Source organism: Centropristis striata, chromosome 22, assembly GCF_030273125.1.
Source record: "Centropristis striata isolate RG_2023a ecotype Rhode Island chromosome 22, C.striata_1.0, whole genome shotgun sequence".
In the NCBI taxonomy this organism is placed as follows: domain Eukaryota; kingdom Metazoa; phylum Chordata; class Actinopteri; order Perciformes; family Serranidae; genus Centropristis; species Centropristis striata.
In genome coordinates, this window is record NC_081538.1 from 8,442,078 (window position 1) to 8,465,350 (window position 23,273).

Below are 23,273 nucleotides of genomic sequence, written 5' to 3' on the forward strand. Positions count from 1 at the left end.
CATATTCAAAAACTTAGAATGTCATGACAAAAAAAACCCTTAGAGTTCCGTCTCTGCACTGCAAAAAAGCCAACTTGTGTTTTTTGGCCCAAAACAGTGATTTAAGTTGGTAAAACTTGGAAATATAAATTATTGACATTTAGGGCAATAATTTAAGTTAGCACAACAAAGCAAGCCAGTTGTATGCTCAAAAACAAGTTTGTGAGTTGTTGTTACTTATATCTTTACGTTGGGGTTCAAAACAAGGGACAATAGTTCTGCTAACTCTTATTTCTTTGTTGTGAAATGCGGGAAAGCGGTGAAATTCAGTCATTAGCGAAAGCTATCGGCTAACTGACGCTAGCGGCTAACTGATGCTAGCGGCGCTGCTTGTTACAGCTACAAGAGTAGCCATTAGCGTATCAATGCTAACTCAAAATTGTGGTCGCAACATTAGCTGACATTTCATAGCAGCGTTACAATCGTGCCAATTCAGCACATTGCAGAAGTAAGGATTAAAAGTTATTACAATGTCAAATTATAAGTTAGTACAACTTACAGTTGAGTTGACAAAAAATCTGAATTCAGAGTTGAGCAAAGTCAAAAACAAAACTTAAAATATTTAGTTTAATTGTCCAACTTAAAATTTTATCGAAGTTTGCTGCCTTGAAATTTTGAGTTCACCCAACTTTTCTTTTTTTGCAGTGTGGTGACTCAAAGTGTCCTTAACAACCCAAACATGTCAGAGAGGACTCCATCATATCAGAGGTGTTAATTGGCTGGGTGATATGTAATATTGAATAAAAAGGTCAACAAAGTCTCTTATACATCAGTCTAACCCTAACCTGCATGCTGTGTGGGAGTCAAGTAAAAGGTAATAGACCGGAAATAGGAGTACAAACTAAACTCTGCCTTTGAATCTACAGGTGAAACCAGGCACTGAAGTGGCTGTCTGCTATTGGCTGGCATTATTTTTGGTTACCATGTGTTTCTGTGAGAGTGCAGTCTTAAACCAGACAAACACCAGTTTGTAATAATAATAATAATAATATAATAATAATAATATGATGATCATTTTTAGAATTAGCTGAGTCAACATCATCTGTGCCAAGTTTGTAAATAACAACACAGAAGCTAAGCACAGCTGTGGATTTAAAAAGCCACATCAGGTCAGCCTACATGGAAAAAAAAAACATTTTTTAAAGTAATGGCATTTTGATGGCAAAACAACATAATTCAAACAAAATGTGAATGTTTGGATTGGAATACATACATTACACTAGTGGGAATTTACAAAATAACCCTCAAATATAGATAAATAAATAAATATTGGACCTGCCCTTCAAGTTAAATATTCACTCCTTTTAGTTCTGATTTGGTCTTCACAAAGTCCTGGAAAAAAAATGTCTGGCTATTTTGAAAATAAGCAACAGCCCTACTATTTTCCAGATCTCAGCAGTCAACTAACTAACTAACAGGAATGTTAACAAAAACTATTAAAAAAAAATAAGACAGAAGTCGCAATAAACCTGAAATAATTCTTTAAAACCTATGCATCTGTATTTTTACAGTAACATCACCGGAGACCAAAGTTCACCCAATAGCAGTTGGACATTAAGCACCTTGCTTTCACCAGCAGATATCAGGCCTTACACTGATTTTGGTTTGTTTACTCTTCAAATATGAATCACACACTGCAAAAAAAGAGGGTGTCTAAAAACAAGATAAAAACACTTAATCTGAGGGAAATTATTTTGCTGCATGGACAGATAATTTCACTTGACAAGATGTCTTGAATTAAGATTGTTAAATCTAGAAATAAGCATGTTAAACACTTAAAATAAGAGATTAACTCTTAAAACAAGATACATTTTCTAACACTTCTAAATAAGGTTTTTTTTTTATCTTGGTAAGAAACAAATAATTTGCAGTGTACTTTGGGGACATACTTCCATCTCCAGTCTTAACCTGGGCCATGTGATATTAACAGAAATGTCATCTTTGTGCATCCAGTCCATTTCAGATCTAATATTTTGCAGCTGTTTGAAGGTGTACTGTGATATGGCTAGGCTAACAATCACTCGTAATGCCTCAAGATGTTATAGGGGTCTGCAGTAACATTCTAGTCATGGAGTGGTTGATTAAATTTTGGGCGGAATGATAAAAGCACAAATTCACTTGATGGATGTCAGTCTTCGGAGAATTTTTTCAGGTATGAGAAAAAAAGAGCAAAATAAAGTCCATACCAATAGTGTTTGTTCAAGATGGAGCAAGACTATTGACTTGGAAAATAACTTTCTTAGAGTAAATCATGTTTGTCCCAATCTGGCATAGTTGACCCCAGCTGGTAAATTGTGACAAGCACTTATTACCAGTTTGACTTTTCTTGGAAAAAACACTTTTGGAGCTGCACAATGACAAATGTCCAAATTATTGAAGGCTGGCGATCCAGGGCTGTGATGTGTACTAACACTGTCCCGGGTCAAGGCTAGCACTTTCCCCCTGCTTCCAGTCACTGTGCTAAGCTACGCTAAACTGACTGCAGCCCCTCTGTCCTGGATGCACAAAGATGGTAGTGATGAAGATGACAAATTGATGTAATCTCTCCCTCCATGAGACAGAGGCAACATAATGTGATATAACATGGCTGTGGTTAGTTAATAATGAAAAGACATAAATGATCTTTGACGAATGAGAAGAACCAGTCTGTCAGTGTTCGGATAGATGCTTCAGCTGTTTGCTCTCCCTCCACAATATCCATTTATCAGACCAGCAGTCATTTGCTCAGCTCTTATCACTGTAGGTGTGGTGACATACTCGGCTGGAGGCTTTATCCAAGTCAGTCCTTAGATGACAACTGAGCCTTCCCCGCAAAATATTCACAGTTCAGCCCCTGCAGATGGCTCATGCATTGGAAATTAACTTTTGTGTCATCAGCTCTGTATGTCACAATTTATTCTTCAAAAAAAAGAAAAAAGAAAAGGCAAGTCGCTCATTTGCTTCGATCCATCTCTACAAAGTGCAAGTACACAAGTCACAAAGACTAAAACAAGCGTCAAAAGAAAGACTGATAACTTCAAATAAAACAGTTCTGAAAATAAACCCATACAACAAAAACTTTCACATAAATAGGTAAATATCTGCAGGCCTGCCTGTACAGAAAAAGGCAAACATCGACAATAACAAAATAAAAACAACCTGTAATAACCCCTACAACCCAACAACACACGCTGGAATGAAAAAAAGTACAGGTGCATGTTTGTAGAGAAAGTGAAAGGTGTGAAATAACATTTATGGACTTTTTCATTACTAACTCTTCAGAGGATCACCGGTCCATTCAGCAGGTAACGCTGCAGCCCATAAGTCAGCAGCTACAACAAGTAAGGTCCCCTTTTTAAGCTGAGTGCAATATTAAAGCCACATGATCAAAGAAAAAGGAAAATAAACAATGACACAACTTGGTATTACAAAAGAAAAATCTGAGGTTGGGTTTTGTGGAAAAAAATGTGAGAAGCAAAGGAAAACCTTTTTAGTAAAGATGATGTGCAACAACTTACTGTACACTCACTTAACTCAGTGTAAATGCTGGGCACTAGCTTAGCTTAGACCAGGCTCTTTAAATAAAAGAAGAAACCCCTCCTGTGTAGCTTCCATCCCAAAACTAATCTGCAGTTTTCCTCCCAGGCTCCAGACTTTTCTCCAGGAAATCTACAGAAAGAATCACTTCTGCTGCTTCCACATTGACTAGAAAACCTTTAAAAGGCTAGAGTGTCTCTGGAGCAAAATCTTCCCAACACTTCGAAACTTCACAAATTAACACGCATCTCAATTCCCGGCTTAGACCAGGTTTTTTAAACGAAATAAGAAATTCCTCCCGTGTAGCTTTTATCGCTAAACAAATGAGCATTTTTCCTCCCAAAGAACAGCTCCTGTTCGCAGAACAGTGCAGGCCCCAGTCGTTTGTAGTAGAAATCTACAGAAAGATCCGGTTCTCTCTTGCTTTCATTTTAAGGTTTTGACATTTTTGAGAAGGTAGTGAAAAGTGTGTCGTAGATGAACAGCTGCTGTCGTTTCCTCGAGAGTGTTGAATTTGTTTGGAGGAAAAAAAAAAAGTATTTTGCAGATTTTGGTCAGCACTGAGTCCACAAAGACAAAAAAAGCAAAGGCCTATGCTGCATGACCAGAAGGAAAGCCTTCTTCTAAAATAGCTACTAACTCTTCATAAGAAACAAATGCTCAGCATTCCTAGCGATTGCTAGCTAAAACCTGAAACATGAGAAACAAATTAAAAAATAAAAATAGATCTATCCTTCAAGTTAGCTTCCCTGGGGGTTAACCCTGCTGAGTAGCCTCCAGCTCATCTCGGGATCGGTTACTGCCTGGCTAACACCCGGCCTTTAATCTCAACCGAAGGACGGACGAAAGGCCTCTCCTATCACAGGCCTCGTTTCTGCCGTCGACCAAAGAGCAGTTCAGCGGCTCGGCTGATAAACCAGCCTCCAGCCTCACCTGCACAGGAAATGGTGGGGCGAGGGGCGCCCTCAGCCTCGACTTCCCCTGACGTTTTCACCTCCGTCTCTTCTTCCTTTTGTCTTCATCTTCAGCTTTTCCAACAGGAGGCACGTCGATCTGCGGAGTTTGCCGACTTCTCCTCAAAACCTTTTTGGTATGGATATCTTTGTGTCTTGGTTTTTTTTCTCCTTCTTTTTGTGGGATTCAAGTTTATTTTCTTTGTTTTTTTGTTTTTTTTTCCTAATTCGGTTTTGTCCGTTGCTGTGGCTGTTTGCCTTCTGGACAACTTTATGTTGGAAGGACTCCAGTGAAGCTGCCTTCTTCAGGTTGACAGAGGAAGAAAAAAAGCACATTCTTTTAGACAATTTTTTCAGTTTTTTCAGTGATGAATGAATCCACCGCATGGACACGAGACTTTTGAGAAGTGACGAGGGATGGACTGGTGGGATCTGCAGCACTTACTTAAATGCCGAAAACTCCCCTGAAAAGTAAAAAAAGATAGAGAACATTAGTGTGGAATCAGTGCTGTATCATCCATTGTCCATGATGTCTCATTTAAACTTTATTTTAAGGCTATGCTTAGCCTGGCACCGCCAGACGAATTCACAAATGCACATTAGTCTGGAACCTCTATTTTTGATTTCCAAGGGGCGTTATCAATGAGTACAAACCTAAATGCCTCTGAATAGACCTACAACCAATCAGAGCAATAAAATGTGCCCCCCAACTATTCATAACAACAAAGTGTATGTGACACATTCAAGGTTGGGTGGTGGTTGATCTGTTTATGCAGGAAGAACATGGCGGCCCGGTCAATACAGTTAAAGAATCTTGATTGGACTTCAGTCATCCTATAAATCCTGCCTTATATGAGTTAAATGGTTGTGATTGGTCCACTGGGGGCTGCACCAGGTGGAAATCAGTCTGAAAGGGAGAGCGACCGAACAGAGCAAATAAAACATGAGCTCGGCAGGGATATGTCATTGTTAGACTACCAAGTTTAATAAAGATAAAGAAGTTTTAAAATAGTCTTTAATTTTATCATAATTGTTATTTTAAAAGGCTAAATGGTACCACGTGTGATAGTTCATAAATCAATAAGTGTTTTCACCAACAACAAAAAAGTTAATCAGTTTAAACATTAAATATATTGTCTTTGTACAGTTAATTTACCTATTGAATACAAGTCACAAGGAATTCGCTAATTATCATATTTGGTTTTATTTACGTTTGGACAACGTCCCAACATTTTTGGAACCAGAGTTGTACATCACTAGGTCATTTGGTCAAACTTTCTGTTTCTTGAAAGCGAAAGCCAATTATGACCAACTTTCGATGGAACTGAAAACATGACGCCCACAGTCATGTCGATTCAGGTTAGCTGTGGGTATCTTTAAATTATATGGACCTTCACAACAGCAGATATAATGTGGAGAGGCTCTCCAAGAAAACATGGCATTTTGCCTTTATGGGAAAGAAAACCTTATAAAAAGCTTTTAAATGATAATCATGGTGCAAACATGAACATCATTATCCGATCCACAAAGCTAATGATCATTGCTGCACTACAGTATGTGATGGCATTACTGAAAAGGAATTCCTTTACGCGAGTGTGAAAGCTGATACCATTTAAAGTCAACTCTGATTCCTTCATTCAGCGTTATACTAATCTAGTGTACGACAAATAATAGATTATATATCAGTCATGTTTCTTAGGAGTACATTTGTGTGTGCTGGTACATCCATGTACTGAGTTTAAGAGCTTTGGTGAAAAACATATTTGTGACCTGAGGCCACTTCTGACCAGAGTACTTTACATCCCTAGTTTAATTTACAGACTCGAAGAGAAGTCCTCACAACTACTGTTGAGACTGATGTCTGTGTATGAGCTCACCATAACCACCGGCCTGGATGGGGGTTTTAGGTGAGGCGCAGGCATACAAGCTGAAGTCCTCTGTCTGAAAGCCGGCTCGGTTTAGCGAAGGCTCTGAGGCGCTGCGGTGGATTTTGGGTAATGAGCGAGCCAGCAGCTCGATGGATGCCAAGATCTGACAGAACACACAACACAGGGTCATCAATTACAATCTGTGTGACCGTTCACACATTAATCGCCAGCTTCTACCATGCAATCAATGAAACTTAACACTTTCTGATATTGTTTGTATATTTAAAAAAAAAAGCTGGTAACGCTTTATAATAAGGTCCTTAATAACCATTAATTAAAGAGTAATAAGGCATTGTTCTCGCTTTAGATCCGCTAGTTGCAAAAAGCATAGTTAACTTATAGTTAACTTATAATAGATGAGCAATAAAGTATATTTTAATATCAATAAGCAAACAAAATAAGATTAATAAAGGCATGGCAAAGACATAATGGGTGGGTCATGGGTGTTTGTAATGCCATTATTAACACTTATATAAGCTTATAAACACACAATAATGTTCATAAGCATCTTGTAAGGACTTACAAGGGCCTTATTACTTGTTAATTAATGGTTACTACAAGGACCTTAATATAAAGCGTTACCCAAAAGCTCACAGGAAAGGGAGGGTTTATGCTATCTGAGCTGCTGGAAAGCTTTTTGTGTGAAACATCATTGAAGGGATTGTTACATTTTATGGACAGTAGCTTAAAGTTAAACTTAGCCAAATTTCCAACCAGCTCTGTGCCACTGCAACATGAAGGGTGTTTCCACTACAGCTCACGAGCTGCGGGGGCCGACGGCTCTTCTTAACGAGCGGCAACCCCTTAGCGTCCAGTCTGCAAATTGCTAATAGGCTAGCAGTTAGCTCTGTAGCAGTACAGTGTGGATGTGCTGCTGCAGAAGGTGTTTACTTGGCGATCTGGTTTGTTTACTCTGTGCACAGTTAGCGATGCCGGTTAGTTCACCATAAATGTCCTGGCATGAAATAGCACCTTGAAAGGGGCGATGGTCAAGGCAACCTCAAGTTCAAAGCAAGCATCATAATGGGGAAGAAAGGTGATTTAAGTGACTGTGAACATAGCATGGTCGTTGGTTCCAGACAGGCTGGTCTGAGTATTCCACAAACTGCTGATCTACTGGGATTTTCAAGCACAACCAACTCTAGGGTTTACAGAGAATGGTCACAAAAATAGAAAATATCCAGTGATCTGCAGATCTCTTGCCGAAAATGTTGTTGATGCCAGAGGTCAGAGGAGCATGGCGAGGCTGGATCAAGATGTTAGAAAGGCGACAGTAACTCAAATTATCACTGGTTAAAAAAAAAAAGTATGCAGAAGACCATCTCCGTCTTACCTGAGGGAAAAGAGGTCGCTCCTCTCTCTTCTTCTTCAGGCAGTCGGCCATCAGTCTCTTCATAGCCTTTGGACAGTTGCTGCGCACCTTGCTGAGGTCAGGAGACAGATAACCTCGACCAACCATGAATATGATCTGTGGGAAGACAAGACACCGCTCATAATATTACCACCATTGAAATGAATAAAAACCCTCAAATATTTCACTTTGGGGCTTTGCCAAGTAGCTATTCTTTAATGTAGGAAAAATATTTAAAGTCGGGTCACGAGACTCTAGACTATATTCGGCCAAATGGTCACTTTGATCACGTATTTGATTACATTGATTGATACATTGATTACATTTGATTACGTATATTTGTTTAAACTGTCTTTTATAGCGCCCTACCAAGAATGTTTTTGCCCTAAACTTAGGTCAGTGGTTTTGTAGCCTTAATTCGCAGAAACTGCAGCTTGTGTGGAAATTACGTGCCACCAGCATGGAATTCGGTGTGAAAAAGTTGTGCTCAATTCACATAATTTTGTGAGATCAGGTTGCTATTTGAGGTCATTGTATGTCTCTAAGTATTAGTTTTCTGACTCTCAGTGGTCATTTTGTGTCTGTTGCAGGAGTTATGTCTGAGGTAAATTTGTCTTTGTTGGTTTTTTTTGTATGTCTTTGAGTCATTTGTTTCTCTTGGTGATTGTTTTGTGTATCTTTGTAGCAGTTTTGCAACTCTTTGTAATAGTTTTCGATCCCTTTTTGGTGTCCTTTTGACATCATTTTGTGTCACTTTGCCACTGGGCTCTACGCTTACCACTATGAAGAAACGAAACATACTGTACAGATGTATCACAGTAAGCGGTGTTTTTGTATATTAAAACACCTGTGTGACTCACTGAGTCCTCTTACCTGGTCTCTGTTGTTGATGTTTGAGTAGGGCAGAGCTCCTGACATAAGCTCGTACAGCACAATGCCAAATGCGTACACATCTGACTGGAAGCTGTAGGGATTCTTGTCCTGGAGCCGGATCACCTCTGGAGCCTGAGAGAATACTGGTTACACTGACTGTCACATGACTGGCTTACACCTAGTTTTAAATAGTTTTGTAAAAAAAAGAAACAAAAGAAGTATCAAACTTAGTGCAGGGTACTGAAAATAAACACTGACCATCCACAGTATAGAGCCAGACAGCTGTTCAAACTGGTGGGAGCCACTCCAGCGGGACTTGACTGTAGCCAGACCAAAGTCACCAATCTTTACTGTCAGATCCTCGTGGAGGAAAATATCTGGAGGAGATGAGGTCAAGGAAACTCTCTTCCTCTACATCTCATTACATTACATTACATTACATGTCATTCAGCAGACGCTTTTGTCCAAAGCGACTTACAATAAGTGCATTCAACCTGATGGTACTAGACATAGACCATAGGAATCGAGTAAGTACATAACTTTAAGAGCTAACTGTCATTGCTAAAGGAGTGCTATATGTTAAAGAAGAGAAAAGAACAGGTTTTTTTTGTGTGTTTTTTTTAATATATCCATTATAGTATATCTCATTCCTCTACTGCTCTTTGACCACGTGAAAATAAGGCTTGAGGTCATAATTTTATTCTTCCTTATCTGTCTATGAGATAAATCCCGACATAATCAACAAATTTGGATTTCATTTGGAGGAGAAAAAGACGCCAGCCTAAAGACTAACCGACTGAGTGTAATGTTTTAAAAAAGGATACTGTTGCTCTTCAGATCTCTGTGGATGATTGATTTGGCGTGCAGGTAGCTGAGTAGGAAAAAAGGAAAGTTATTGGAGCAGCTACACAACAGGTAAAATCTGACTCCTTCTGTATTTGCGGGGGAACTCACTCCATGCCCTGAGCGGTCTGCCGTGCAATATCGATCAGCTTGATCATCTCAAACTTGGTCTCAATGATGTGCAGGTGGTGGTACAGACTGGAGCCTTCACACCACTGGGTCACGATGGCCAGCTGAGGCTTGGTGGTGTAGCCCATGAACAGCAGGATGTTCACATGACGCGTTTTCCTGGTGCAAACACACACACACAAACACACACACACAAAGACACACACACAGGTTTATGAAAATGACAGACGTGCAGTCGGACCGGCTACCACAAGAATTTGTTGTTGTTTGTTATCAACAAAGAACAGACAGAGGGAGTTTGACTTCAGTCTAAGGCTGGGCTATATGGCCCTAAAAGAATATCACGATATTTCAGGCTATTTTTGCGATAACGATTATTCTTCACGATATAACGAAATACTTAAAAAGATATAGAAAATATGTTTTTTTTAGTCTGTATAAATAAATGAAAATCTAAAATGTAGTGTGAAGTGCAAATCTCAACAGTTGCCAAATACAAAAATGTTTACTCTTGACTCTTGAGTATGAGCAAATAATAAAAAATAACCATTTAGGGGTTCCGGTGGCATATTTTAATGACATTTTTTAAAGGAGAATAAAGATTCTTGTATGTTTTATTTAAGGCATCTTATTTTGACAGTCTTCTTGTAAGTTCTGTGGTGGATTCTGTTAACACACCGTGCTCTTATTTTGAAAGCTGCATGTGTTTAGCGACAGAGAGTAAGTAGCTTTTTGTGATTAAAACAACTTTAATTGTTAGCCTTACGCCACTACATCAAGAAGTAGGAATGTTGCCAATATCATGATATGCATTTTTTTTTAACCGTAAAAAAAATATACCGATATTATCGTGAACGATACGATATGGCACACCCCTACTTCAGTCTCTTGTTAGGACACCATTGCTCCATGATAAGGGTAGCTGGCAGATACCTGAGGACTCCCACTTCATTCTTAAAGGCCTGAAGCTGTTGTGGTGTGGGAGCGGTGACGTTCAACATCTTCACTGCCACATCACCTGGGGGGAGATGGATGACATGTCAGTCAAAAAAAATAGAAAATGTTGCACAAACACAGCTACATTTATAGACTTTAAATGAAGAGCTTGGAGTTTTAACTACAGACACCAATTACAGATTTGAAAATGACATACTATATTGGCTCGGATTTTAAAAGGCTGACTGAAGAACAAGCCCACCTAAGACATCAATCCGATGTAAGGTACATGGTAGACAAATGTAAACGGCGGGTCATATCGAATTAATATAGTGAATCAGTAAAACACACACTGCATGTGTGTATTAAACAAACACTGACACTTCTGAACTGTCAGTTTATGCCGAGTGTGTGAACTAAGGACAAACCCACTTTTGCAATTTCTGGAAAAAAGAAACTATAGTTTTATAGTCAGTCCAGCATGCTTAGTAGTAATACAATGTTAATTGGCCACACCTTTAATTAAAAATGGTGACTTAGTTACTCACACCCCGGACTTTAAATTAGTTGTGCATCAACCACTGGGGGGAGTATACACATTTTGAGCTGCTAATCAGAACTAAAAGTGGGTGGAGAGTAGGCTTGGTGGTACTATGGCATACCAGATTATTTAGAAATCCATGCGGTATGATTTTCAATACCATCAAAGATGCTGCTATTTCAGTTTTAATTGAAACCACAAACAAACAAAAAACGTGTGGTGATGCTCAGACAGAAACCGTTTCCTGACTTGATGCTACTGGTCTAGTGGAGTATAGTACAGGTCTTACCATGCCATTTTCCCTTGAAGACAGTTCCAAAGGACCCAGAGCCTATCCTCTGACCCAGAGTGATCTGACCCTCAGGGATTTCCCAGTCGTCACTGGAGTCCCTTCTCCCGAGAGTTTTCTGTTCCACAAGAGACTCGGTCAGCACCAACACATAGACTACGAACTCCAGAAAAACGCTTATATCTGTGACAATTTCTCACCATCTTATTGCGATCCTCAGACGAGGACGACGACTTGCGCTCCCTCTGTGGGCATGGCGACTTCTGTGGAACCTTGACGTTGGTCAGAGAGCCGGGTAAAGAGGCAGGAGGCGTGGCCGACAGCCCTGTGGTAGAGCCTGGAGGGGGATCAGGGATGGAGAGAGAGGAAACAACACAAAAAGAGATGAGGTGGATGGTAAAAACTTTTTTTCTTTCTTTTTTTTTTTTTTTTGAAAAAGCAGAAAAAGAGTAAAGAGAGAGAGGTTTGGGTGAAGACAGGGATTGAGGCTTCTGTATTAGTTGTGTGTGTGTTTGGTCACATGCAGAGGAGAGGTGAGAGGGTGCTCGGTTGGATGGCAGTTATGGAATTTTAATCTAGACTCGACTAAGTCTATCACTGTTATTAGCCAACTCTGTCAGAACAAAAGGATTTAACAGTGTTTAACAGAAAAAGCCCAATTTTAAACCTTAAATATATTTTCAGTGGAATTCAACAGTTTTTTTTTTTTTTTAGGATTTACAATTAAACCAAAAGGCCAGGAGTAAAAGGCCCTATACATGTTAAGCCTAAGGACAAGGGGAAATTCCTATTCTAGCTCCACCAAAAGATTTAAAAAAAAAAAAAAAAAATCTAACAAAAACATTCTGAATTATTAAGAGAATAATAGAAATGATTATGAATCATTTAGTTGTATCATGGAACATTTATTGAAGGTGAAGTTTTGATCTTTGATAATTGACTTTCCTCACCTAAAGGTATTTCACAATAATTCAGTGAGTTGGACAAACAACAAAAAGTCACCCTCAGCCATCACCTGGTTGTTTTTTTCTAAAAATTTTTTAAAAAGCCTTGTACAGGCAAGGAGTTTTGGATTAGATATGAAACAGTCTCAATTTGTTTGACCTACATAAGCAAATTAGACCATCAGTGAGATGATTCGCTGATGCTATATAGTCTGTCCCCTGGTCTAATTCTCTGCAAAATCAGACAAAATGATGTACTGAATGCAGAGGAAGAGCCAATGTCTTTGGAGGCACGTTTTCATAGCAAGTAGAATGTTAGCCAGTTAGAAAAAGGAGAAAAAAGTAGAATTTTGTTTTTTAGGTTACTTTTTTAAGGTTATGGCTGCTAATGGGGCAGTATCAGCAAAGAGCTGGGGCCAAAAAAGCGACAGTGATAGAGTACAGGCAAAAGTCAATATGGTAGGTCATTCAACAGATAGAGAGAACTAATTCAACACCCGATCCTTAATTGGCCCTCTTCCTCTTAGACAGGTAAGTAATTTGTATACATTTTATTTATGAAATACATTGTGAGACTTGATTTAGCCACCATCGTTAAATCTATATGCAGTTAATTCTATATACTCACCGGCCACCTTTTTGTACACCTGTTCAACTGCTTGTTAACGCAAATATCTAATCAGCCAATCACATGGCAGCAACTCAATGCATTTAGGCATGTAGACATGGTGAAGAAGAGTTGCTGAAGTTAAAACCAGCATCAGAATGGGGAAGAAAGGTGATTTAAGTGACTTTGAACATGGTTGTTGGTACCAGATGGACTGGTCTGAGTATTACACAAACTGCTGATCTAACAACCATCTCAAGGTGTAATGTAGGAGCCTAAATGCAGTTTTTTGTTGTTAACAGAATAATTGAAGTTCATAAGAAATAATAATAATAATTTTCACAATATGTACATGTTTTGATAGTTACAATATATGTGGATGATATATTTTTGTTTTGTGAAGACTGTACCTTTGTGGTCAGTCAGGACAAGCGGGGAGTGGAGCCCGTTTTTTGACCTCTCTCTATCTCTCTCCACTACTTTTCTAATTTTGTGTATAGGACGTAATTTTTATTTCATTTTGTGACATTTTATATTTTGTATTTTTCCTGCATTTTTCTGAGTAAACATTCAAGTTTACAGGCTGGTCTCTGTGGATTTATTGGATGTGGACACGGGGAAGAGTTGTACGAGCGTCAAATTGAGGCTTCACCTACACTAGGGTTTACAGAGAATGCCTTGTTGAGGTCAAAGGAGAATGGCCAAACTGGTTCAAAATGATAGAAAAGGCACCAGTTACTCAAATATTCATTTGAAGACCATCTTTGACCGAACAACATGTCCAACTTTGAAGCAGGTGGCTACAGCAGCAGAAGAACACACCGCCATTTTATTAGGTACACCATGTTAGCTAATAAAGTGGCCATCAGGTAGGGCTGAACGATTAATCACCTCTGCAATTAATCGCCTCTGCAATGTTTTTAAAAGTCCAACCGCCCCAGTGCAACAACAAAGCCCAGTACCACCTGACTGAAATCTTTGAAAGTATAACTCCATATGAAGGTGATTCAAAGCGACACCACGAAATTACTTTTAATAAATAATAGTTTATTAACACAACTACGGATGTGGTCAGGTCACACGGCGGCTGAGATTTCTTCTTTTTATTTCTGCACTTCAGTGTGTGATTTGCAACTGTAAGATAGATAGATAGATAGATAGATAGATAGATAGATAGATAGATAGAGGGATAGATGGATAGGTGGCTAGATGGATAGGTGGCTAGATGGATAGATAGATATACTCTATTGATCCTGCAGCAGCAAAAAGTAAAACACCAAGCAGACCAGACAAAATATTGAAAATAATCTATATACATATTTTAAATGAAATAACAACAACTTGTGTGTTTTCTAAATATTTTTTAGTGGTTGAGTCACAGATTTGTTATTTTCATATTTTTGCACTTTATTTTATGTGATTTGTTGCCAATTAAAGATCAGTAAGATTTCCAATCGTTTACACTGAAAAGGTCTATTGTGGAGCGAAGTAGTCAAATAAAGATGGCATTTAAATCCATGCATGCTTATCACATTTCATGATAACCTATAGACGTTGCCAACAGTAAATAACATGTTATATGTTGGTTCTATAGTGTTGTGTTGGTTAGACTATAGAAGGATTTATTGCTTGTGAACGGAACAGAAGATGGAAAAAAAAAAAAAAAAAGAATTGCAAATAATAATGTTTTTTTGGTGAACTTACCCTCTTCTCTTTTAAATCACTTGCCATCTAAACAAATGCAGTGACATGTGTGCACTGCAAAAAAGCCAACTTGTATTTTTTGGACTTAAACAATGATTTAAATTGGTAAAACTTGGAAACATAAATTATTGACATTTAGGACAATAATGTAAGTTAGCACAACAAAGGAAGCCAGTTGTATGCTCAAAAACAAGTTGGTGAGTTGTTGTTACTTATATCTTTAAGTTGGGGTTCAAAACAAGAGACAATAGTTCTGCTAACTCTTATTTCTTTGTTGTGAAATTCGGTCATTAGCGAAAGCTAGCGGCTAACTGATGCTAGCGGCTAACTGATGCTAGCGACTAACTGATGCTAGCGGCGCTGCTTGTTACAGCTACAAGAGTAGCCATTAGCGTATCAATGCTAACTCAAAATTGTGGTCGCAACATTAGCTGACATTTCATCGCGGCGGTACAATCGTGCCAATTCAGCACATTGCAGAAGTAAGGATTCAAAGTTATTATAACTTATAATGTAAAATTATAAGTTGTACAAACTTATAATGTAAAATTATAAGTTTGTACAACTTACAGTTGAGTTGACAAAAATCTGAATTCAGAGTTGATCAAATTCAAAAACAAAACTTAAAATATTAAGTTTAATTGTCCAACTTAAAATTTTATCGAAGTTTGTTGCCTTGAAATTTTGAGTTCACCCAACTTTTCTTTTTTTTGCAGTGTGCTTTCACAGTGGTAGATGGTCATTTCAAGCCTGGAGTCAGAACAAGTGACTTGGATTACTTCAATTCTCATTAGAGTACTGCCATGAAAAAGATTTTATTATTATATTATTGACTATAGTTAACATTACTTCATCAACAAAGCATTTCAGTAATCTAAATAAACTACCATCCATCTAAAGAGCAGATCAGTCTGATCAGAGTTGTGGTGAGATGTCTGAGTGTTCTGTGAACTGTCAGGTGTGTGGTACATAGAGCATGTGAGGACATAACGGGAAAAAAGAGGGGGACACACACAGTGGATGTGACACAGGGCGGGGGGTTGGTGTGTGGGGAGTGGGGGTGTGTGTGGGGGGAGGGTGAAGGACACAGGAACACACAGAGGCCTAACTACCTCGGAAAACAGGCTCGGGCTCAAAATCAAACACTATGTCATTGGGGTAGGAGTATAGGAGGGGGCTTGAGGTCCGTGTTCGGTGCTTCCTCAAGCAGCGGGCGGGGTGGGTCGGGGGGGCTGCAGGGCAAAGAGAAACAGACAGACCATCACTGCTACTCACCCTGCCCCTCTCACCTCCAACCAACCAGCTACTGTCCATGGCTACAACTGATCTTCGGATGGAGAGTCCTCCTATCACACTACATCCGTTGTCAGGGTATATGCAAGTTTCACACTGTTCAATTTTGCTAAGAGTTACTGTATGTCATACATGTCATTGACAACATTTTGGGAAATATTTGCTTTCTTTCTGTAAGTGAGATGTTCAGATTGATATTAATTTCATTCCTGTGTTAAGTACAGAGCTGCAGCAAGTAGCAATGATCCAGAGGATGTAAACAGTTCCCTGACACAAATGCAGAAATGCCTTAAATCTGCATTCTTTCTAATGGCCAGCAGGGGGCGATTCCACTAATGCAAATAAAAGTCAATGAGAAAATGAGCCACTTCTCACTTGATTTATAATCTCAATAAACATTTAGATTTCAGGTCTCCCTCAATACAGCATTAATTTTGTAAATTATGGTTTGAGTTAAATAGACAATAAAGAAGGGTATGCTTTGGGTGTTGCTACCTTGTAACTGACGAAACACTACCACAGTACACTGTGTCTATTGTCTTAGAACTTGGACCCTTTCACAGTATGCGTTAGGCTCTTAAAGTTAAATGTAGAATTTGGCTGCATAAAAATGTCTCTTTAGGTATTTTTTTGATTGTACTACAAGACACAATGGAGTTTGTTGTTCATTCTGAATTACTCTAGCGGGAATAAGGACGTGGTCAGTCTAGTTTAGCAGAAAGCCATTTTGTATCTTGTTTGTTTAATATGTACATAAACAGAATGTGAAAACATATTTGTGTAGCCCCATCCACCAACCAACAAGTTGCTAAGCAATGAAAGCTGCTAAAAACTTGGAGATGCTGGATGATACTGGAATAGAGACGAACGATGTGTTTGCTGGGAATGTCTAATGTTGCTCCATGTTTACTTAATCAGAAACTTACTCAGTGTGTTTACATGCACAGTTTAGTAGAGCTAAGCTTAAAAATCGATTTTGGCGTCTAAAAAGGACTTCTGTCCTTGTCCCAGTTTAGATACAACTGAGAAAATCGAATAACGATTGATTGATATGCGTCGTTTCAGCAGGTAAATATGGCCGCCTTTCCGGTTGATCTGTGACCGGCTACTACGACAGGCTAATGTGACCGGCTACTATGATGGGCTAATGTGACCGGCTTCTACGATGGGCTAATGTGACCAGCTACTACGATGGGCTAATGTGACCGGCTACTACGATGGACTAATGTGACCGGCTACTACGATGGGCTAATGTGACCGGCTACTACGATGGGCTAATGTGACCGGCTACTACGATGGGCTAATGTGACCAGCTACTACGATAGGCTAATGTGACCGGCTACTACGATGGACTAATGTAACCGGCTACTACGATGGGCTAATGTGACCGGCTACTACGATGGGCTAATGTGACCGGCTACTACGATGGGCTAATGTGACCGGCTACTACGATGGGCTAATATGACCGGCTACTACGATGGGCTAATGTGACCGGCTACTACAACGGGCTCACACATTAACATGCACTTTAGTTGTCCAGCTATAGTCGGATTAAGGCAATAATTCTGATTTTTCAAGTGTAATGTAAACGTACTGAGTGTGATTGAGATTATGTTAGCTTTTCAGTCGGCTAGCATTGTTCAGACTGTATGGCGTCAAGTCACTAGAAGCATTAGCATGTTGTAGTGGACCTGCTGTGGGGGATAGTTATAATGCTGAGATACCGGTTGTTACTCTTTCCAATCCCCACTCTGTGGCAGGTTTTAAGTCAGTATCTGGAATAGTGGGATGCCCAGTGAGGTCAAAAATATATTCTATGCTTGTTCTTAATGTAAGACTTAATGCTCATTTAACAAACATTTTAGATTAGATTTACATAATGTTCAAACCTTTTTTTTGTTTGTGGCAATGTTTCTTATGTTGCCCTTGTCTGACATCCACTGGCAGCGAGGGCTACTTACAAGGAGCAAGCCTATACATGTATTTCCCAAATTGTTGAAATATTGCTTTAAATAAATTAATAGTTTGACATTAAAAAATTCTGACTATAAACTATTTTCCTATCTATATTTTTCTATTGTTGCACTTCATTTTTGAAAAATGGCTCAAACTCAATTCAGGAATTTGAATGCAACAAATCAGTGGTATTGTCAAATGTACTGTTAATAAATATGCCATTGAAAATAAGAGCCTTTATCAACAAAGATTTCAGTCCTGTCTAGTGCTGTGCAGGATATCTTCAAAACGTGTTACCAGACTTAAGGTAGACAGTAAGGACATGTGAGATGAGGCATGTTGGATAATTGTCTAAATTATCTACTGCATTTATTTGAATAAAAAAAATATTATTTGGCCATGGTTGTCTACCATAGTGTGTATTTGATGTGGATTCAAATGGAACAATTCCAAGGTCTTTAATTTTATTAAATAACACATTTGTCCATCCTTGATAGAAGCTGCATTATTCCAGGACTTTTTAGGTACCCTTAACTACAATTAGTTGTCAAAAGCATGTTATCTAATCAATCATTTTTACATCATGAAGGCTAAAACAAATATCTGCTTTACTGAAAAACGTTTGGTGATTTTATATTCATTTATATTTTTTATTTTTTTACAAAAGTTATGTGTATTCCTTCCAACACTTCTGAAGAGGAGTTTTGGTCTGGTAGAACAGCTCAAAGTATGACTGGAAAAAATAAAGAAGGTTTGAAAGTTCTGCTCTTCCAGATTCTAGAATCCTGACCCACAGACCTGACAAACGTGTGTCTGTGTGTCAGCTGCTCTCAGTAACTGGTAGGGTGCAGGGCAAAACAGAACTGACTTAACTTCTTGGGCCTGAACTTCACACACACACAAAAGACCAAGAGCACGCAGACGCGGGATGGTGGAAAGAAAAAAAAAAAAGCCACAGAATGAGCCACAACCCTACTCCGTTGATCCTTACCTCCATCTGACCTTGGCAAGCCCTGATCTCGAATCAGGTCCTGAACGGAAACGAGAAAGTAAATTAATAATTTAAACACTATTCACACTTTCAATTCACTGTACTGTACTGCACTCCACTTCATGACCATCCATCCAGATGCTGGTAAACTGAATCTGAGCTGTTACAGCAACTACGGCTGTCATTTTTCCAAACGAAGATCAAATGTGTAAGCTATGCTTTAGAATTGAAGCTGATGATATTCCTGTAAGGCAGTTGCTTAAAGAAAAGGCTGCAAACAGCATTATGTTTAAAAATAAAACTGCACTGGACTGAGTGTAACTGGTCGGAAGCCATGAAAAGCTCCATTTTCCATTTTACACATGAAAACACCTTTTTATTGTCTTATAGGCGAAACACGGCTGCGAGATATTTTAAGGATTATCCTTATAATATCTCGCATCTGTGTACAAAAATTAGATAATAAAAAAACAGATATTAAAACATGAATAAAAAGGTCAGTGTTTGTCAAAAATGTACTGGATGTTAGCTGTTACATTACGTATGACCGCTGTAGACTGACAAATAAAACTACAGCTTTAAGTTGGTTAGCTCATTTTCTCTTCGGTTGGAAAAAAATCTACAGAAACGACTATCGGAGTCAATGGTTGAGAAGCACACATCACACACACTATCAAACAGTCAGTCCAACAAAGTGGGAGCAGACTCACATCAATGTTGACAGGCTCAATGGTATTGATATGAACGTTGGGGGCAGAGGACGATCGGTCCCGCTGGCCAAACTGGTTGCGGTGGTCCTCCTCATTGGGCCGGAAACTGGGAGGGATGGGTATGGACTTGGATGGGGACACAGTGGTGTGGCATATAGACCTGGAAAGATACATTTTGTAAGTGAAAAGTACTCTCAGAATGAAAAAACTGTATTGTTGTAAAACACTGGCGACTCCTGTTGCTGCTGCTCAACTGAGGAGCGTGATGGTGGACGACTCACCCAGTGGAGTCGGATGGGGGGAGTGATGGACATACTTCAGACACGGGGGTGGTTCCCTCTGAGGAGACCTCCTCCTGGGTAAATGGGTGATGCTCGAAGAACTTGGACACTAGTAACAAGCTGCAGAACACACACAGTCATCAAGATGTCTTCTATAGTATTCAGTATTTTTCCACAATGCTTCAGGCGTTACTTGGCACCTAACACTAGCTAGACAACAATAATAAAGCCATGTGACAGACAGGGGTACAACAGAGAACTTGGCGAGGAAACGGACTAACCCGAACATTTATCAGACTTCATTCAGCTCTCGCAGGAGACACTTTATACTACTCTTTTCACATATGCACTAGTATTCTCCAACGCACAGAAACATGCCTTGATGTGTATAATTGGTGGAGTTCCCCTTTAAAATAAAAGAGTTGTTGTGGATAAACATGTCAACAAGATTTATACAAAGTTTGTGGTTACTAATTAGTAAAAGGGGCTAGGGCTAGGCGATATATCGATACAAAAGATATATGGGATATGGTCTAATTCCATATCACTTTTAAAAATATATTGATATAGTTCAATTTTTCTTCTTTATATATAAATGCTGCCCTTACTAGGGTCTTATTTAGTTATTTTGTAATGTCCGTTATTCTTTTCTCATATAAAGATATTTATTTCAGAAAAAGATTGGCCTATTTTATTTCATAGGCTTTAATTTATGATTTTTTTTATTTAAATGTGCACTTTATGGATTTTTTCCCCCATTTTTTTTAAAAAGGTACTTACAATATTTACGTTCACTTAAATAAACAGTTTCAATAAAACTACTTGTGACATGTCATATTTGACTCTGACGTTGAATGAACATTTGCTCTCACTTTGCAATGAAAATATCGGGATAGATATTGTATATCGATATTCAGGCTAAATATATCGGGATATGACTTTGGTCCATATCGCCCAGCCCTAAAAGGGCCCCCTGCTATATTAATGGAAAAGGTTTGATGCTGCTTCCACTGTGTGTGTGACTCACTCTAGTTGGTCGTAGTTGACACACATGAGGGGAACTTCAGTGCTGCAGCGCTGGTGGAACTTGTAGCCACAGGTCTGACAGCGGAAACCCTGGAACAGCAGCTTTCTGCAGAAGTCACAGAAGGCCAACGTGAAGAAGGTCTTCCTCACCTGTCAATCAAATGCACACGCCAGCACAATCAGGACCAAGTATGCCGAGCAAAAAAATCAGGATGTAGTGTTCGTCATTGGAGTGGTATTTTGTGAAACAGTACTTACAAAGTTGTGTGTAGTCAGCGGCACATTCTCCAACACTTCTACATGTAACTCCTCTCCTGTCAGCCAGGAGATGTCTGTGTCCCAGCCAATCGGCTTCTTCTCTCTGAAACAAGAAGTGGACAGTTGTTGTAAAGGTCTACACCTCAGAATTAGTTTAACCACATCAAAAGTTGCACAAACATGACCACTGAACCCAGTGGCGGTTCTAGACCAATTTTACTGTGGGGGCCAAGGAGGGGCCAGTGTTTAATTAGAGGGGCACTTTTAAAGGCAAAGATGATATTTAAGCATTCAAAACCTTTATTTAGCTTATTTAAAAAATCAAATTTAAGTTTATTTGGAAGATACAAATACCCTGATTGAAACAATGAGACAATTATTTTTGCACAACAATGACATTTCTCATTTTTGTGCACAATTACTTTATTTTAAAGTGCAGTCCAGTGAGAATGATCTTTATAATATATATATATATATATATATATATATGTATATATGTGTGTGTGTGTGTGTGTGTGTGTGTAAAAAAGCACAAGTTGAATATATTTTATTATTTGTTTTTTTTTAAGTTGGAATAAAATGGAATCTACAAATACAAAGCTTTCACAGATAAAATAATATTGAACTATTTTCATTTTTCTTATTTCAATCTCTCTTGTCTTTTTCTCTCTGCTCTATGAAGCCTGCTGTTCGGTACGATTTTCAATGAATATTTGAAAAATGGCTTCCCAGTTGCGCTGAGGAGCACAGAATTTAATGCTTTTACAGAATCTAGTTGGTGCAAAATGTTTATTTTTTGTCAATGTTTTAATGAGAATCGATACAATGTATGTGTAGAATAAAGGGATTTTGAAGGAATAACTCAATTTAAGCTTCCTTTTGGTTGCTTTTTCATATTATTTTTTATGACAAACCAGTGTATTTTTGGCCATTTTTAAAGAAACCATACGTTCGAAACCTACTGGTGGGTTTTGTGGTTCAGAGAAACAGGAAAACAGGAACTAACCGTTTAGATTCTGAACATGTGGCCAATTTATCAAAAATGACGGCTTCATTTTCTTTCTCCTGAAGTGACTGCCCCATTCAATATCAAAGGTCATACCATTTGGAAATTTACACCTGTCTCGGATGTATTTGTAGTTTTAAATGCAAGTTGAAAACTTTTGTTAACTTTGGTATCAGAGTCAAAATATAACAAATGATCAAATCCGCTTGTCTGAAGTTTAAATTATGATTTATGTTTTTTTGTTTTAAAAAAAAATAAAAATAACCAAAAAGGCCTCTTGAAGGCTGCTTTGATGTTTAAGTTTACTACTTCTATATTGATAAGTCCATCATGAGAGAAAACTACTGTGGAAATAAAAACACAAACAGGAGAGCATAAATTCATCAATCAGTCATAGAGCCTTGTGTATCTGTTCCATGTAATATTATTAATTATTATTAATAATTATTATTGTATTAGTTAGTGCAGTACCATGTGTTATGCTGGGTTTACACCAAAAGATTTTCACAGTCCCAGACTAAAAACTGAAAGTCTTTAGGGGGCGCTGTTTCTTAGTAAAGAGAACAGAAAGCAGCCCCAGTAAAAATGTATAAATAAATGTAGGCCTATACATAAATAAGTAATAAATAATTGATGATGAATGTGTGATTAACTAAATGAAAGTTGATAGAGCTGATAAGTATAATTATTCAATTAAACAAATTATATTTAAATAGGACATAAATGTATATCATGAATTCTTTTCTAGAGTTTCCTTTCCTTTATTCTTCCTTATTTCTATTTTTACTGTAAAATAGTCAACTTTTCATGTCAGAAAAACAGAAACCCTTTTTCAGCTTTGTGAGGGGCATTTTGTGGCATCTTCTCCTCTTCTTTTTGTTGTTTTTTTTCCAACACAAACCACTGCACACACAAAAATTGCATGGTAGGTAAAAATGCTAAAGGAAATCTAGTTGTAGTCTTGTAAATAGTGACCCTGCAAGATTCACAGTCTTTGTAGAATCTCAGTGTGAGACTAGGCTGGGACTAAAAACTCTAAACACTTGTCTTTAGATGTGAGCAGGTGTGACCTGATAGTCTTGCAGGAGTCTTTCCAAAT

General features: G+C 38.4%; 1 protein-coding gene across 2 annotated transcripts in view; it reads right to left on the reverse strand.

Annotated features, from left to right (window-relative positions):
- Positions 1-2,917: 2,917 nt before the first annotated feature.
- Positions 2,918-23,273, reverse strand: part of braf (B-Raf proto-oncogene, serine/threonine kinase) — a 33,735-nt gene continuing 13,379 nt past the window's right edge. The window contains exons 5-20 of one of the 2 annotated variants that reach the window (XM_059325512.1): positions 21,169-21,271; positions 20,912-21,060; positions 19,885-20,004; positions 19,604-19,763; positions 18,894-18,933; positions 15,766-15,885; positions 11,599-11,735; positions 11,399-11,516; positions 10,566-10,650; positions 9,615-9,791; positions 9,485-9,531; positions 8,919-9,037; positions 8,661-8,792; positions 7,770-7,904; positions 6,386-6,539; positions 2,918-4,972 (exon numbers count right to left, since the gene is read on the reverse strand). In XM_059325512.1, coding sequence (XP_059181495.1) covers positions 4,950-4,972; positions 6,386-6,539; positions 7,770-7,904; positions 8,661-8,792; positions 8,919-9,037; positions 9,485-9,531; positions 9,615-9,791; positions 10,566-10,650; positions 11,399-11,516; positions 11,599-11,735; positions 15,766-15,885; positions 18,894-18,933; positions 19,604-19,763; positions 19,885-20,004; positions 20,912-21,060; positions 21,169-21,271 — 1,819 coding nt within the window. In that variant the 3' untranslated portion in view covers positions 2,918-4,949. The remainder of the gene's footprint in view (positions 4,973-6,385; positions 6,540-7,769; positions 7,905-8,660; positions 8,793-8,918; positions 9,038-9,484; positions 9,532-9,614; positions 9,792-10,565; positions 10,651-11,398; positions 11,517-11,598; positions 11,736-15,765; positions 15,886-18,893; positions 18,934-19,603; positions 19,764-19,884; positions 20,005-20,911; positions 21,061-21,168; positions 21,272-23,273) is intronic. The other variant, XM_059325513.1, reaches the window with a different exon arrangement.